The sequence below is a fragment of the Ursus americanus genome, chromosome 25 (genome assembly GCF_024610735.1).
Source record: "Ursus americanus isolate L20-20 chromosome 25, mUrsAme1.1.p, whole genome shotgun sequence".
In the NCBI taxonomy this organism is placed as follows: Eukaryota; Metazoa; Chordata; class Mammalia; order Carnivora; family Ursidae; genus Ursus; species Ursus americanus.
In genome coordinates, this window is record NC_142151.1 from 40,692,915 (window position 1) to 40,709,258 (window position 16,344).

At 50.8% G+C, this 16,344-nt stretch overlaps 1 protein-coding gene across 2 annotated transcripts; it reads right to left on the reverse strand.

The window, feature by feature from the left end:
• Window positions 1-8,244: 8,244 nt before the first annotated feature.
• Window positions 8,245-15,889, reverse strand: DHH (desert hedgehog signaling molecule). Of its 2 annotated transcripts, none has more exons than XM_045800809.2 (3): window positions 15,306-15,889; window positions 12,362-12,623; window positions 8,245-12,081 (listed from the first exon to the last, which is right to left on the reverse strand). In XM_045800809.2, exons 1-3 carry the CDS (start codon window positions 15,606-15,608, stop codon window positions 11,456-11,458), a joined length of 1,191 nt encoding a protein of 396 aa, XP_045656765.1. In that variant the 5' UTR covers window positions 15,609-15,889; the 3' UTR covers window positions 8,245-11,455. The 2 variants fall into 2 exon arrangements, with proteins under 2 accessions (XP_045656765.1, XP_087711937.1); XM_087855811.1 differs by having other exon boundaries at window positions 12,362-12,676; window positions 15,302-15,889.
• Between the last annotated feature and the right edge of the window lie 455 nt (window positions 15,890-16,344).

The window sequence follows — 16,344 nt, forward strand, 5'->3', positions numbered from 1 at the left end:
GATTCCAGATTGGGTCTTAAGCACTGCAGGGTAGATCAAAGAACTAGATTCAATGAAATTCAATAAAAATTTACTCGTCTCCTATTTTGTACCAGATACTCGCACCATGTGTTGCACAGTATGGATATAAAGATAAGTGAGATGTCTTTTGTGCTGTTTGTCTTTCCAGATTAACTCTCTATTCTTTTCCACCCAGATTTGTTTCCAGGAGGCAGACCTTGCACCCTGGATCTCAGCAGAGTTCAGCCTAAGGGAAGCCCTCCCAGAAGGTCAGATGGAGTGGGGAAAGTATCTGTGATGCCCAGCTGAAGGTCCTAGCACCCTTCAAGTCACTCCTCCAACATCCCCCCACACACACACACACAAGTCTCTTATTCTGTTTCTAGTTGCTCCCTCCCCTTCAGGCCTACATTGGTAATAGCTTCTCTGATACTCATCCTAGGGTACTTCTGTACCCCTGTGGTTTCCCTACACCCTGTTCACACCTTTGTAAATAGTCTCTTTATTAAATCATTCTCCAATTCTCTGGTTTTCAGTCAGGAGGAAAACAAAAGGGCTAAGACAAAGGGCTTCCTCCTCTTGTGGCTTTTTCTTTTTATACAGAAAGAGAAGATCTCACAGCAGATTTTCACCTACATCTCTTCAAACCAAACTATTATAGGCCATCTCTAGCTGCAAGGGAGCCTGGAAAGTTTAACACTTTCTTTTCTACCCTCTATAGTAAAGGAAAGCAAAAGAGAAGGTGATTAGGAATAAATGTTCAGCGAGCCAATCTGCAAGACCTGCACTCCTCAGAACGAAGGTATGTGTTTATTAAATATCAATGACCTTAAAGCGTAATGCATAAATGGTTACTTTGTAAAGACCACAGATATACAAGGATCACCAATATAGGACCAACTAAAGAAAGTAAACTATCCTAATGGCAGGTAAATGGCCTTGGAATAAAATTTCTAGTGACAGTGTCATATATTTTGCTATGGCTCAAACAACTGAGACAAAATAAAGGTTAAATGCTCTCAGGAAACTGTGTTAAGTATCTCTTTGAAAAGTAAAAACATTTTTATTATGTTTGTATCAAAAGTATGGGTTCCAGGGCACCTAGGTGGCTCAGTTGGTTAAGCGACCAACTCTTCGTTTCACCTCAGGTCGTGATCTTGGGATCCTGGGATCAAGCCCTGTGTTGGGCTCTGCGCTCAGTGGGGAGTGTGCTGGAGAGTCTCTCTCCCTTTCTGTCTCTCTCTACCCCTCTCCCTTCTCGTGCTCTTACTCTCTAAAATACAAAAATAAATTATATTTTAAAAAGTATGGGTTCCAGGGACACCTGGCTGCCTCAGTCTGTAGAGCATGCAACTTTGGATCTCAGGATCCTGAGTTTGAGCCCCACGTTAGGCATAGAGATTACTTAAAAACAACAACAATGACGACAAAAACTTGGTGGTTTAAAAAAACAATGTATTATTTCTCCCGATCCTGTGGGTTGAACTGGCAACTCTTGTTGTTTCTCTTGGACTCACTCATGTGGTTACCAGAGGCCACAGACCCTGTTGGGTGGCCCTTTCCTTCAACTACAGCTACTTACAGCTCTCTCTGGATTCTTGTAACCCTTCCTTCCCTGGCCCCTTCGGACCTAGGGGTTACTACTTCTAGTGTTCCTCACTGATGCCAGACTCAATGTTTCACCACTCTTGTCCATATTCTTTAACCCCACCCACAACTGTATGAACCGTAAGAACAACGCTTTCTTTATATTTTCCTCAGTTTCCCCATGTGAGTGTGCAATCTGTTTTCCCCAAGGACTCTGAATGCTATACCTCTGAATGACATAGGGGGAAAATGATCAAGTAAAAGATTAGAGGCAAAATTATATTAAGTCTCACATCACAGTATGAATAGTTAGAAGCATAGAGAGAGACCATTCTCAAGAAAAAAAAAGAAAGAAAAGAAGGAAGAGAAGGGAAGAAGGGAATAAAGGAAGGAAGGAAGGAAGGGAAGGAAGGAGGGAGGGAAGGAAGGAAAGAGGGAGGAAAAGAAGGAAGGGAGGGAGGGAGGACAGAAGGAAGGGGCTTGATTCTGTCTGGAAAGATCAGAGATTTCACAGGGTACTTGATCATTGAGAGGGGCCTTACCACTTGTGAAGGCCCTAGGGGAAAGAAGCAAAAAGTGAAGGGAAGACTGGAAATACAGTGTCTGGAAATACAGTGTGGACCCTGTACCTGCAGCCCTCTGTGTGTATTGGCTCTCTGGAAATTAAACCTGGAAATTAGACTGGAATCAAATCATGGAGGGCTTTGAATGCCAGCTTTAAAAATTTGATTTGACTGGGTGGCTCAGTCGATTAAGCATCTGACTCTTGATTTCAGCTCCAGTTATGATCTCAGAGTAGTGAGATCGAGCCCCACATGGGGCTCTGTGCTGGGCATGAAGTCTGCTTAAGATTCTCTCTCTCACTCTGCCCCTCCCTCACCCCCGCACATGTGTTCTCTCTCTCAAAAAAAAAAAAAAAAAAAAAAAAGAATTTGATTTGGGGTGTCTGTCTGGCTCTGTTGATAGAACATGCAACTCTACGACTCTTGATCTCGGGGTCATGAATTCAAGCCCCACATTGTGGGTAGAGTTTACTAAAAAGAATTTGACCTTTATTCAGTATCCAGAGTTCTCAAAATATACCATTAGTGGTATGGAAGATGATTCAGGTAATACACAGTCTTTAAAATTTTTTTTGTTATGTAATTTTTAATGTGTCGTGGGAAAAACAATAGTTATAACACCAAAACTATGACTTCACAAATATTCTTGCACAGAAGCTAAAGCTGGTAGTAAGAAAAGTCAATAGAATTCAAGAAGAATACTAAATATTTATATAGGTGGAGAGATACCATGGACATCGTCATGAAAACAGTACCAGGTTTCGGTAGCACTGCAGTGAGCAATGGGATCTTTGCCAGTAACTTGGTGGGGTGATGGGGAGAGGCAGTACCACAAGGAGAGCTGTGCTTTATGAGGTCACACCAGTGGCCCTGTAGAGGACGTAGGACCAAGAGAGGTTGGGGCCGGAGGCGGAAATTGTATTAGGAGGCCGATACCCGGAAAGGAGATGACGGCCCGGACCAGGTAACAACAAGGATAGTGAAGGCTCATAGAGAGGGCGCTGCAGATAGAAGTTGCGAAGTTGATGACCTGATTAAAGCAGACAAAGTGAAGGAAGATGGCAATTCCATCAATAGGATTAGAAGACATGGGAGGAAGAACATTTTAGTGGGGGTAAGGGGAGAGTACTGAATTAATGCACTGATTTTTGACATGTGGATTTGGGGGCACCTCCCAGCTATTCACCTGTTGATGGGCCATTGAAGGATATGTGTCTCTGGGCACTCCACAGAAAACTAACCAGGATATACATGCAGGCGTCTTCCTTGCATGTTCCCTAGGTCTGGTTCTCCCCTCACTCCCACACCTACTCTTGACTTCTGCTAGTACGGAGATGATAAATACCACTCCATTTCAGGGAAATGAGAAGTACTTAGCTCCCCTCAGGGGACCTTGCTCAATCCAGGGACCATAACTAGCAATATGCAAAATAATTGAATTATTACCTATTAGGGCCGGTGATCACCTGGTATCACAATTTTCTCCAGACTATAGGCTGAGAAGCAGCATCCTGGAGAAGGAACGCGATTCACAGCAGCAAAACAGAATGGAAAGAACATGGACGTTGCAGTCAGCCAGACTTGGTGTCAAATCCTAGCTTATTCCCTATGTGATCTTAAGCAGTTTACTTCACTACTCTGAGCCTCAGTTTCTCTTCTATGAAATGGTTGGGACAACAATAGCAGATGTCTCCAGTGGTCCCTGTGATGTGCTTAAATCCTCTGGAATTGGGGGCGCCTGGGTAGCACAGCGGTTAAGCGTCTGAATTCTGCTCAGGGCGTGATCCCGGCGTTGTGGGATCGAGCCCCACATCAGGCTCCTCTGCTGTGAGCGTGCTTCTTCCTCTCCCACTCCCCCTGCTTGTGTTCCCTCTCTCGCTGGCTGTCTCTCTCTCTGTCAAATAAATAAATAAAATCTTAAAAAAAAAATCCTCTGGAATCGGATACTTACTTTTGCACAGCTGTGGTGAGGAGTAAATGCAATAATGTATGTGATATACATTTGCTTTTTTCTTTTTAAAGATTTTATTTATTTGTCAGAGAGAGAGAGAGGGAGAGAGAACAAGCAGGGAGTGGCAGGCAGAGGGAGAAGCAGGCTCCCAGCTGAGCAAGGCCCGGATGTGGGACTTGGTCCCAGGACGCTGGGATCACGACCTGAGCTGAAGGCAGATGCTTAATCGACTGAGCCACCCGGGCATCCCTGTGATATACATTTCTTAATAGAGTACTGAGAAGTACTCTACTAAGAAAGAGCTGGTATTCGCTGAATTAACACCATCATAATAACTATCGTTATTAGTTTGAAAGTGAATTCACAATTTGGCTAGAGAGGTATGCCCAGAGGAAGGCAGATGGTCTGGCTCTCTCCCCGGACACCACTGAGAAAGATGATCCTGGGAAGAACACTCAGTCTAGCCAATTTGGGAACTGGACTTGCTTGGGACACCTCCAAATATTCATATGCTAGGAAAGCCTTGCAATAATTTCTGAGTGCCTGATCTGGGTCCTACTGTGCCAATGTATCCATCGCATTCCCTTTCCACCACCCAGAATGCCTGTGTCCTCTATCTGGGGCCCTCCCTTTTCTACTGAGGTACCAGATTGCTACCTGATGAGTAGAAAATTAGGACTCTCTCAATGGGGTATATCAGACAGTTGTCTGGAGGCCTGAAGAACCATTCCTGTCCCACCAATGACCACACTGGGCACCTCTCTCACCAAGATCATTCTGGGCACACAGTAATAATTCTTATTGACGGAGTGTCCATTTTACCACATTCCATTTTGAATTAATGGAGTGATATTGGCTGATCAATTATTCTTTCTCTTTCATTTCATTTTTTTAAAGATTTATTTATTTATGTATTTATTTATTTAGAGAGAGAATGAGAGAGAGAGTGGAGGAGGGGAGGGACAGAGGGGGAGAATCTCAAGCAGACTCCATGCTGAGCCAGACTAGGGGCTCGATCTCATGGTTCTGAGATCATGACCTGAGCCAAAATCAAGAGTCAGATGCTCAACCAACGGAGCCACCCAGGCGCCCCCTTCTCTTTCATTTTAGATACATTAATATCACGCAGCTAAAATTGAGAGGAATCTTTTTCTCATCCTCCTTACTCTTCACTCCCTACTTCATGCTATCAACCACTAGGTCCTATCAATCCCACAAATATAAATATTTCCTGCAACTGTTCCTTTCTCTCCATTGTCCATTGCCATCTCTGTATCTCACCAGCATCATCTCTCATCTGCACCACTGCACTACCCTTTTTGCTTTTGCTCTCCTCCCTGGACTCACTAACTGCCTTCTAGTCCATTCTCCACTCAGCAACTAGAGTGATCTTTCTAAAATCCAAATCTGATCAGGTCATTTCACAAAGCTAAAACCTAATTAAATTATTCCATCTATTCAAATGACTGCCAGTTTCTCTAGAAAAATATTAAAAATCCTTAGCATAGTAAAATGCCTATTAGTACTTGCAGGGACCTAATAAATATTTGTTGAAGGGAGGGAGTCAAATCTCTGAGCCTGGGAGGAAATGCCTTGTTCTTTTGTGTGTTAATTTGCCTTGTTCAAATCTCAGGGCACCTCCTTCTTTCCAGCTTCTTGGAAGTACCGCATTGTAGCCTCTGGCATCTCTTACAAAGTGATTTCCTCAAGGTCACACAGCTGGTGCAAAAGCACCAGACAGAATATACAGCCCTATTGTTTGCGACTGTAGCATCACAGTTAAGGGAGAAGCAATCGTGGTTGACACGTGACAACCACCCATATGATGTTTGACCCTCCCGTAACACTCCCACCAAGTCTCTAGGCCGTGGTGTAGAGCTTTTCCAAGATAAAGGAAATCTACCTCCTCACCCCACCGAAGGAGCCCCTTCTTCTTTAGACAATTCTAACGGCTATTGAAAATCGGACAATTCAAAGAATAATCCAGCCTAGCCCGTTTATCAAAGGATAGAGAGAATGAGAGAAAGGGGGTCGTGTCTGAGAGAGACCCACACCCTCCTTCCTGTGATGGTCTGAAGGTGCTTTGGGCCAGCTCCCTCCAAGGGGAAGGTGGGTGACTTAGGCTCCAGCTTAGTTCAGGGACAGACTTGTAACATTTAGTCTCAAAACTTCTAGGAGATACTATAGACTAGCCAGGGACTAGAACAGGGAAGGGATGTGTGTGGAGGAAATGGGATTAATCCCAGCTCAAACATTGGGTGGAATCCCAGCTGCTGCAGCTGCTGAGGGCTTAACCAGCTGTTCCCTGGGCAGCTGCAATGTTCAGCCCAGACCTGGCTCTCAGGGTGGCCACTCGGTCTCAGCTCAGGACCGTCAGCTCCAAAGTAAGCCAAACTCTGCTGAAAGAATGGCTGGAAAGCAAAAGAGAAGAGCAGAAAAGGAGTTCCCAGTTCCAAGGACTTCTGTGTGGACACCGTGCAGTGTGGAGTCAAATAACCATGTTCTTAGGTTCTGTGGTCCCAAGGAGAGACGTTGAGAGATAGTTTGGGTTTAGGTTTCAGAGAGAAGCAAAGCCAGGGCTGGAGATATCACCTTCAAATCTGTCCCTATCCTATCCTGCCCTGCTCCAATATCCCTCCGCTGTCCCCCACCAGCTGGTCCATTACACACTGTGGGGATAGGGGCATTGGCTGTTTGTAATCAGAACTAGAAATACTCACATGCACAGAGCAGGACCAACCTACTTAGGGATTAAAGATGACCCTAAAAGCCTATCCAGTTGCCAATATCTTTTTTAAAATGCAAGTTTGATTTCCCCCGTCAACTGTTTCCAATCCTACCCTTGCTTTTCATCTTCAGGATAAAATTGAAAATCTTTCAAGTATATCACACCTCCCTTTCACTAAACTGAACTTACTGATGCTCCCTTACTCTTGAATTGATGTTCAGTTTACTCTTGCTCCCCAGCTCCAGGCCTTTGTATATGCTGGTCCCTCTGCTTGAACAGCTCCTACCCATCTTTCAGGTCTCAGCTTCAATGTCCCTCCTCATCTCTTACACCACACTCAACAACCTTCCGACCACTCTGTCTTGCCAGCTGAACTGTGAGAGCCGTGCCTGACTTACCGTCCTCTCCCCAGGGCACAGCATGGCATTTGGCACAAGGTAGGCACTCAGTAAAACCTGACTGAAGATGTCCCCCCATCTAATGGGAGATGTTCATGTGTATACATCAACCAATTCACACATAGAGACAGTAACAGGGAGAGGAGAGTCTGAATGTGCTAACTGGCCACAAAATCCCCACAGGGAAATACCCTGACCAGCCATAGCCTTCTTCCCGTAGACAGTGGCGTCAGTCTTCCAGCCAGAGAAGAAAGTTTCCTCCAATATCGTAGAGACCGCAGAGGCACAGTCAGGGATAAACACATCAAGCCTCTAGGTCGGAAATGCTCACTTTTCAGAGTTCATTATTTTCACTAAGTGAAGACTCCCATCTTAGCACTGGCTTCTTCTTACTTCAGACATTTCTGGAAGATTGTATTGGTCTGATAGGGCTGTCATGACAAAATATCATCACCTGGGTGGCTTCGACAGCAAACATTGATTTTCTCACTGTTTTGGAGGCTGGAAAAGACCGAGATCAAAGTTCTGGCTAATTTGGTTTCTGGTGAGTACTCTCTTCCTGGCCTGCAGATGGCTGCCTTCTCACGATATCTTTCCATGGCCTTTCCTTGGTGCATGCAAAGAGAGAGCAACTTTCTGATGTCTCTTCTTATAAAGACACTAATCCTATCAGATCAGGGCCCTACTCTTATGATTACATTTGACCTTAATTACTCCCTTAGAGGCCCCATCTCCAAATATAGCCACACAGGCGTTAGGGTTTGCGTGTATGAATTTGGAGGGAGACACATATATTCAGTCCGTAACAAAGCTCCGTCTCCCCTCTCCTCTACCCTGGAGGATTTCCTTTACCGGCTAGGTAACTTTAGTTAAGGAAGTCAGCGATCCGGGCAGGAGAAAGGAGAGCCAATGGAAATGAGAGAGAAATAACTGTCAAAAAGCTAGGACTTACTAGTGACTCAGTGAAGGGAATGAGAATCCCAAACTTTTTATTTATCCATTTGAGAGAGAGCGAGACGCAGAGGGAGAGGGAGAGAGAGAATCTCCAGCAGACTCCCCGCTGAACTCAGAGCCCAACCCAGGGCCCAATTCCATGCCCCTGAGATCATGACCTGAGCCCCAAAACCAAGAGTCAGATTCGTAACCGTCCGAGCCACCCAGGTTCGCCAAGTCAAAAACGTCTGAAGGCCCTCTGGGATGGGGCCCTGTCCATCAAGGCAGTCTTATTTCTTATTATTACTGCTCCAGGTCTACCACCTACCAGCGGTGGTAACTTGCACCAGTGACTCAAACCTGTCTTTGCCTTGGTGTCCTCATCTGTAATACAATCCCACAAGGTTATCGTAAGGAGGAAATGAGAATGCATGTAAAGAGCTAGCACAAGGCCTGACACGTAGTAAGTGCTCAAGAAACATTAGCTGCCTGTAGGTATACTCCCCGATCTCCCACTCTAGGCAGCCTGCACAACTTCATTCCAGATTCCAAGTGCCTGTTCATGTTGTTACTTCTGCCTGGAATGCCCTCTCCGTTCTCCTCCACCTACACGCTTCATCATCCTAGCCGGGCCCTCCTTTCTCCACAAGGCTTTCTCTGTACTGATATGACATTTTCCACCCATTCAGCTCATCCTGATTAAGTCACAATGTTGCTTTGGTAGTTAACCATCTTCTACCTTCCCTCCACGGAGGAAGCTGTTTCTTAATATTTTGTGTGTTTTTCATGCCTAATACAGTGCTATACTGTAGACGTTCAGTAAATCCAGCTTGAAGAGAGGAAGGGGGAAAAAGTCTGGATTCCAGGGAGTTAAAAAGGTCAACTGAACCTTGAGGCAGTGGCTCTCAACTCTGGTTTCCCAGTATGCAGAGAGATCTTGCCAAGATTATCAAAAAATATTCTGTAAATTCTCAAAACAAGATCACGTTTAATTATACCTTAGTTTTAAAGCAAGCCCAAATCTTTCACACAGCACCTTTTGAAGGAGTGTTATGAAATCAAACAATTATAGGGGCAACACAACCCCCCAAATATTTGGGAACCACGGATAAATCCTGCTTCTAGTAGAGTGGTGAGGAGAGAAGCAGACAAACAGCAGAAAGCAGCAAAGACAGTGAGAAATGGGAGCAGAGTGTAGAAGACATTGCCCGAGTGCCTATTTTACATCAGGCACAGACATTGATCTTGTTAACAATCTTCTTGGGGTAGCATCAGTATCTGCAGGTCTGCCTGACTTCCAGGCCATGCTCTGGGAAAGATCCACAGCTTGGATTGTGAGATCAGGAAAGGGGGAAGGAAGTGGCAACAGGAACCTGGTACGGACTGAAGGAAATGGTGCGTGGAAGGACACTAAAGGTAAACTTATTCCGCTTCCAATCGTTGCCTTTATCAAGCACTTCCTGAAGCCCTAAGTGTGCTTTCACGTCCAGACACTGAACTCAAGGGTCACAAGGTGACGGAGTTGAGGTGGCAACTTGGAGGTGCACAGAATCTGGCTACAACTATACCTCCAGCTTCTGGGAGCCACAAAGCTAAACCAGGCACGAGGGATGCAAAAATGCCAGGCTTGGACGGGTTTTCGCAAGGAGAGGTGTGTGGGCTCACCAGCCCTTGACACCTGTGGCTCGGCCCTGGCAGCTCACCAAGCCCCACCCACCCATCTCTCGCCTCCTGAGGGAAGGCTCCTCTGCGCAGGTCCAGTCCACCCATCCCTGCAGTACATAGTTATCTCTTTCCTCTGGTCTGGAAGAGAACCGATCCTGACGGCCACCAGAGGGCAGTGTATAGCAGGGACCCTGCGGACTGAAACTGCACAGCTGCTTCGGGCAAGGGCTGGCTCCTTGGTGGTACCACCAAACCTCTCCATCTACAGACATTCCCCTTCCACTGAAGCCCAACTTCCTCCCAGCTTCCATTCTAACTCAGGAGCATCTGACTGTCTGAGTTCCTGCCTGTCTACTGCATTGGACCCTGAAGGTTGCAGGAATATCCAGGCCAGGGAAGCAGAGCCAGGAGAATGGGGGAGGGAAGAGGGGGTGGTGTGGTGGAGGAAGCCAGTAGAAACAACAACTAGGACAGGCGATCAAGAAGAGGACTCCAGTTGTAATGTCTATATGCCCTTGCTTGGAGAGCCTACCCATCTCCCCTAAACAAACACGCCAGGGCTTGAAGCTGTTCTCTGCCTACAGCCCTTCAGGACAGATAGGTTCCAGCCCTCTATTCCCGTTCTTTCTCTTGACCAAGATTGTGTGGGGACTATCAGTTAACTTCACTAGGGATTCCCAAAGGTCATCAGTTGGTCCAGGGACATCCCAGAATAAAACATCACCCCCATTCAGACTCTGACACCAGGGTAGGATGGGAACTAGGCTGATTCATGGCCTTCAGGGAGGGACCAGGACTGCAGGCTAATGATCAGGGACCAGAATTCTTCAAGTATCAGTAACACAATGGCCTGAGACCTCGCGGGAGCCTCTATAAAGGAGAAAGGACACGCACGGACCCTCCTGCTCCTTCAACAACCCTGGCCCCTCCAACATTCGGTATGCAATCATGCGGGCAGAATGCTGGTCCTCTCTGGGAGGGAGAAGGGACCCGCAGCCTAGAAAAGGGCACGACTCTTCTGGTCACAGTTGCCTATCGATTGGGACGCCCCCCTGAGGGGAGGAAGCAGGCAGGAAGACCTGCTGGGCAAGGAGGGAGGAGTCGGAAGCAAGGTATTGACTCAGAGTTGGTCCCCTTCTCCCCTCCTCTGGAGGTGAAATCACCCTTTGAATAGAGATATTCTCCAATAAGCTCCTGCAAGCCTTCCCTTTATTAGCCCACCTGTAGGAAAATGTCAGACGTCAGATTGGCTGGCTGTGTCAAACATTGTTAACGCCGTGCCCTGGCCCTTCATCTTGCCAGGCGGGGCAAGCATATCATTATATTACAATTTATAAATAGAAAATAAAATAAAATAATCGGGTGGGGCTGAGGCACTCAGGAAGAAGAGGCGAAATAGTCCTTGTCAAGGAGTATCCACCGTCAACCCCATCTACCTAGGACCAGGGATCTCCTCTCAGGTGGAGGTTGCCCCTAAACCAAGCAGTCCCGTCTTGCCTCCATTTTTCTCCCTAATCCGCCCCTCGCCCCCCACCCCCCGAGTCAGCATCCTCTGCTGCCCACATCCCCAGATCTCAGCCCGCACGCCCGGGTTTCAGCAGGCGCCTGGAGGTTTCTCTGTCCGACGCACTCAGCCCAGTAGCTCCTCGGCCAAGCGATAGAGGAACCGAGAGTACCAGTGCATGCCGGTCGGCTGGACCGCCCCGCCCGGAAGCAGCGCCCCCAGCGCGTGGAGCAGGCGCAAAGGAGCGAAGGCGCGGTGCGCCCACTGGTGACTCTCCAGAACCGCGTAACACGAGGCCAGGACGTCGTTGACCAGCAGCGTCCCGTGTGCTGTGAGCGGCGCGAACACGCCCACGGCTTCCTCCCGCGCCACGCGGGCCACGCGCGCTGGCCGAAGCGCGTCCCCGCCGGGCGCCAGCACCGAGTCCCCCGCGCGCAGCCGGCGCGCGAACACCGGCGCAAAGTCGCCTGGCGCGGGCGCCGGCCCTCGAGCGGCGAACACCAGGTGCCAGGGCGTGAGCAACAGCTTGCGCGGGGGCCGCTCGGTCTCCACAGCCACGAAAGAGGCCCGGCGCTGCAAGTCCCGGTCCAGGAAGAGCAGAACGGGCGTGGGCACCACCCGGCCTGCCGCGTCTGCCGCCAACACCCAGTCCCCGCGGTGCAGTTCCCGCAGCCCCTTCCGCTCGCCGCTCCGCAGGCGCACGGTGGCATTTCCCGGAAAGCAGCCGCCTGCCCTGACGGCCAGTGAGTTATCTGCAAGGAACAAGCATAGCGATGATTGAGTCAAGACCAGCAGTTCCAGGATGTTGGTACAGATTCTCAAAGATGTGGGTCAAGCCCAGAGCAGACCTCGCCAGTCCTGGGACGTGTAATTTCCCACGGATCTGGCCCCAACCTGGGCAGAAATGGAAGGATGGTTTATAACACTAACGCCCACTTGGTCTCCCCTAGGGTCGCACCAGAGCTGTGCGGTCTCAGTTTCCCCGGAAGGAGCACCCTTTGGGCGGACCTCACCACCCACCCTCTACTGTACCGGCTTTGACGGACACGTGGACGTGGTTGCGGGACTCGTAGTAGACCCAGTCGAAGCCGGCTTCCACTGCCAGGCGCGCCAGCAACCCATACTTATTGCGGTCGCGGTCGGACGTGGTGATGTCCAAGGCACGACCTTCGTAGTGAAGCGAGTCCTGAGCATGGTGGCCGTCCTCGTCCCAGCCCTCGGTCACCCGTAGGCGCACTCCGGGCCACATGTTCATCACGGCAATGGCCAACGCGTTCACCCGCTCCTTGCAGCGCTGGCGGGGAATAAAGGGGTCAGTCTCCTCACTACCACTACCACCGCAGGAGCAAAAAGGACCTGGAAGGGAGGGTCGATTCTTCTTTGTTTTCCTGGCCCCACACCACTCCCTCCCAGCTTTTGAGTGTCCTGGGGAAGTGAGAATCCGAAGAGGTGTAGTCGCCAATATGCACTCCCTTTCCAGAGCGTTGTGGGAGAACTGTGGGGTCACCTCAGAGATTGAGAGGGGTTGCCTATACCGAACTCTTTCCCCACTTTCCACGCCCGCCCCTCACTCGTTATGGGACCTGGGCTCAACCTGGGAGAGGGCGGGAGTGGAGAGGGCGGTGGAAGCTCTGTCAGGGAGGGGTTGAGCAGCCTGGCTCCCCAAGAGGAGCCCCTGTTTGAGCCTGGCCCCCGCCCCAAGCCCCGGCTGCCCTCCCTCCGCCTGATTCATCTTTTGTTTCGTTGCCTTCCCTGGCACCGGGCATCGCTTCCTTCCTTCCTTCCTTCCTCCTCCTCCTCCTTTCGGCCCCTAGCATTAACCCCTTCGTGGTGCGAGTGCCCCCCACAGAGGTGCCCAAGCGGAGCCGTGCGGTATCAAGGCTGCTGGAAAAAGGGTTTGGGTGGCGGGGGCTGCGCGAAGTACAATGGCCATTCTCCGGGATGACTTAACCGAGCGAGAATCCCGGGCCGAGGCCGGGGACGCGCCGGGAGAAGCGGACTCAGCAGCTCCATCCACAAAGGCGCTTTTCAGCCGCCCCGGCTCCGGGAGAGGAAAGGGCAGAAAGCCGCGCCCCCCATCCCTGCTCCCGCCCGCCGGGCCCCCTCCCCCCGCGCGACCAGCCCTCCCAATTCCAGCTCAGGCTCTGCCAGCCCTGAGCCTCCGTCTCTCCATCTCTGTTCCAGATGCAGCCCAGATAGGCGTGGGAGTTAGCACCTGAGATTAACCGGAGCTGCCCTTGCGCGGAACTGGGGGGCCCCCTGCAGGGTGGGAGTGGAGAGGAGGAAAAGCAGCGGTGGCTGGAAGCCTGCACCCGGGGGAGTGAGACCACGGTTATCTGGGCGGCTCTAGTCTGGGAGCCGGAGACCTTGGCGCGCACCATAGCACGGACACGGCGGGAGGAGGCGCGGAGAGGACAGTTTCCTTTTCTTCTCTCCGCTCCGACCTCTCACCTCAGACTTGGTTTTCTCCTAAGTGTCAGAGGGGGCATTTTCCTCCTTCCCTTCTTCCCGAATTTTCTACACCTCCGCAAGGTTAGAGAGCAGAGGAGGGGAAGACAGGAAAAGTGGTAACTCCTTCCAACTTTTTGTCGTTTTGTCCCCTAAGGAGGCCCTGAGGCCTTGACCTGCGGGGGCAGCAGCCCAGTGCAGAGCCAACTCAATGGAGGCCTTTTGCAGCCAGGGTGTGGGAGATAAGCAGGACCGAGGGGTTCCCAGGCCTTGTCAGAGCCCCTCCTGGGCCTGTCCCTTGTCCTGGCCCCTCTGCTGCAGGTGGCAGCCAGGGGAAAGGGCCACAATATTCCATGAGCAAGGAGGGAAGGAGTGTCCCCCTTCCCAATCTCTGAGTAGTAGTAGAAGGAATTCTTTCTCCCCTGCACAGGTTTTCCTAACAAAGTAACCTGGAAAACTATGGCAATTAATCGGAGGAAATCCGTACCCCTCCCTCTCCCTCCACCTCCCCACTCCATACACAATTAGGTGGTGTAATGGAAAGTGTATAGACTTAGAATCAGGAGTCCTGAATTCTAGTCCCAGCCATGCCACTAATTAGTTTTAAGACTTTGATTAAATCGCTTTTCCTCTTGGGGCCCAGCTCTCAGCTGCAAAATTGAAGCAAGGAGGTGGAAGAATGTGATTTCAAAGTTTCCTTCCAGGTCTGACATTTGAGATCACTGGCCAGAGGTGGTCCTTCTCTCCCAAGGCATTGCTGACCTCATCCTAGGTCAGCTAGGTTCCATATTGCAGCAGATGCTTGATACAAGCTAATTGAATTTAATTCTTTAATTCCAAGGAAAACCCCTGAGCTAAGCTGAGCTTGAGGGATGTGGGAACACTTTTTCAGGTGGGCCCATCTGTTCTTCCCATTGAGAACTACTTTTCACCCAAGACAGTCGTTTAGACGCTAGAATAGTCTTGCCTTGGTTCTAGGATGCCACCCCCATGCTGAAGGCAATTCCTGCCCAGCCCCTTCTCAGGTAGATGGCCTGGTGACCTAACCCTTGGCCACCCCTTTCCCAGCCTCCTTCAATCTCTTTAGCCCACAGATCTTTCCCACAATCAGGTCAGGAGCCAAGCTAAGGGTAGAGCTTTCTGTCTGCTGCCTAGCCCGCTCCTGGCCCCCAGCTCACCCCAGCCCTTCCTGCCTGGCTCGGTAGCTGACCCCCGGTCCACGCCTCAGCCATTTCCCGTCTCGCCTGCCGCCATCCTCTTTTCCCCGCCCTCGCTGTCTCTCCCAGCTTCACTCTCACTAGTCCCTCCTCCCCTCCCCATTCCAGCTTCTCCCTGTTAGGATCCCTCCTGACCACTTAGCCCAGTGAGCACAGGTTTGGGTTTTTTTTTTTGGGTGGGGGGGAGGTGGAAGGGTAGGGAGAGGAGATCTTTGAGATTAAGGTCTCTATCGATGAAGCCCAGCTTACCCTCCCGGGCTGCCACAGGAGTTGGCAATGCCCTGGCGCAGGTGGGGAGAGGTCCTCCTTACCTCGGTCATCAGGCGGTCTGCACCACTGTTCTCCTCATCCTTAAAGATGATGTCCGGGTTGTAGTTGGGCACCAGGTCCCGGAAGCGCTCAGAGCCCCTTGCCACTCTCCCCTCGGCAGGCCCACTGGCGCCCAGGGTCCGCTCGGGCACGCTGGGCACAAATTGCTTGTAGAGCAACGGCACGAGCTGCTTGCGCACGTAGCGGCGCCGGCCAACCGGCCCCCGGCCCGGCCCGCAGCTCTGGGCGGGCAGCGCCAGAAGTGCCAAGCAGCACAGGGGCACGAGCCTGGCCGGCAACGCCATGGATGCAGAGGACTCGGGCCAAAGGGAACGTTCTTGTCCTCACCAGCTCGCCCGTCAGTTGGGCATTTCCCCAGGCGCCAGAGAGCGCAGCAGGCAGAGCTGCCCCCAGAGTGCCCTAGAGCTCTTGTGGCTCTGCGCACCTGGCTGCCGCTAGCTCTGCCTACATGCCCCCAGGGGGTCTGGAACCTGCTACTGACGGGCCATCATAGCAGGGAAGGGGGGTCGTGGGTGAGTGCCAGCCCAGCCTGGCTCTGCTGCCCGGCTCCGGCGCTGCCAGAACACCCCGGCTCCGCCTTAAGTGGCCCCTAGCCCCGCCCCCCGCCCTTCTCCCAGGACCGTCCCGCCCCCTCCCACCGGGGCGGGGGCTCTAGCCGGTCACCGCTGGTCCATTTCGCGACTGAAGCGTGTCCCATCCTGGAAACCAGGCAGGCACCTGTCTAAGAAATCCTAGTCGCTTTTCAGTCCTTAGCTGCCTGGATAAGCATCCTTCTACTTCCAAGCCTAGGCTTGGCACCAAACCACCCTCCTATGATACTTGAATTGGATCTTTACTCTCCCAAATCCTATCCTGGCAGGCCAGTGTCCTCTGCTGTCATCCAGGAAGTATGGGTTCCAGTTTCTACCCAAGGCCAGTCAAGCCCTTTGGGCATACAACCAGAGACTTTCTTCTCTGTGGTCCTCCCCAACTTTCCTCTCTCCTCCTTGGCAGAGTAACCAGGACTAGAAGCGGTGGGTA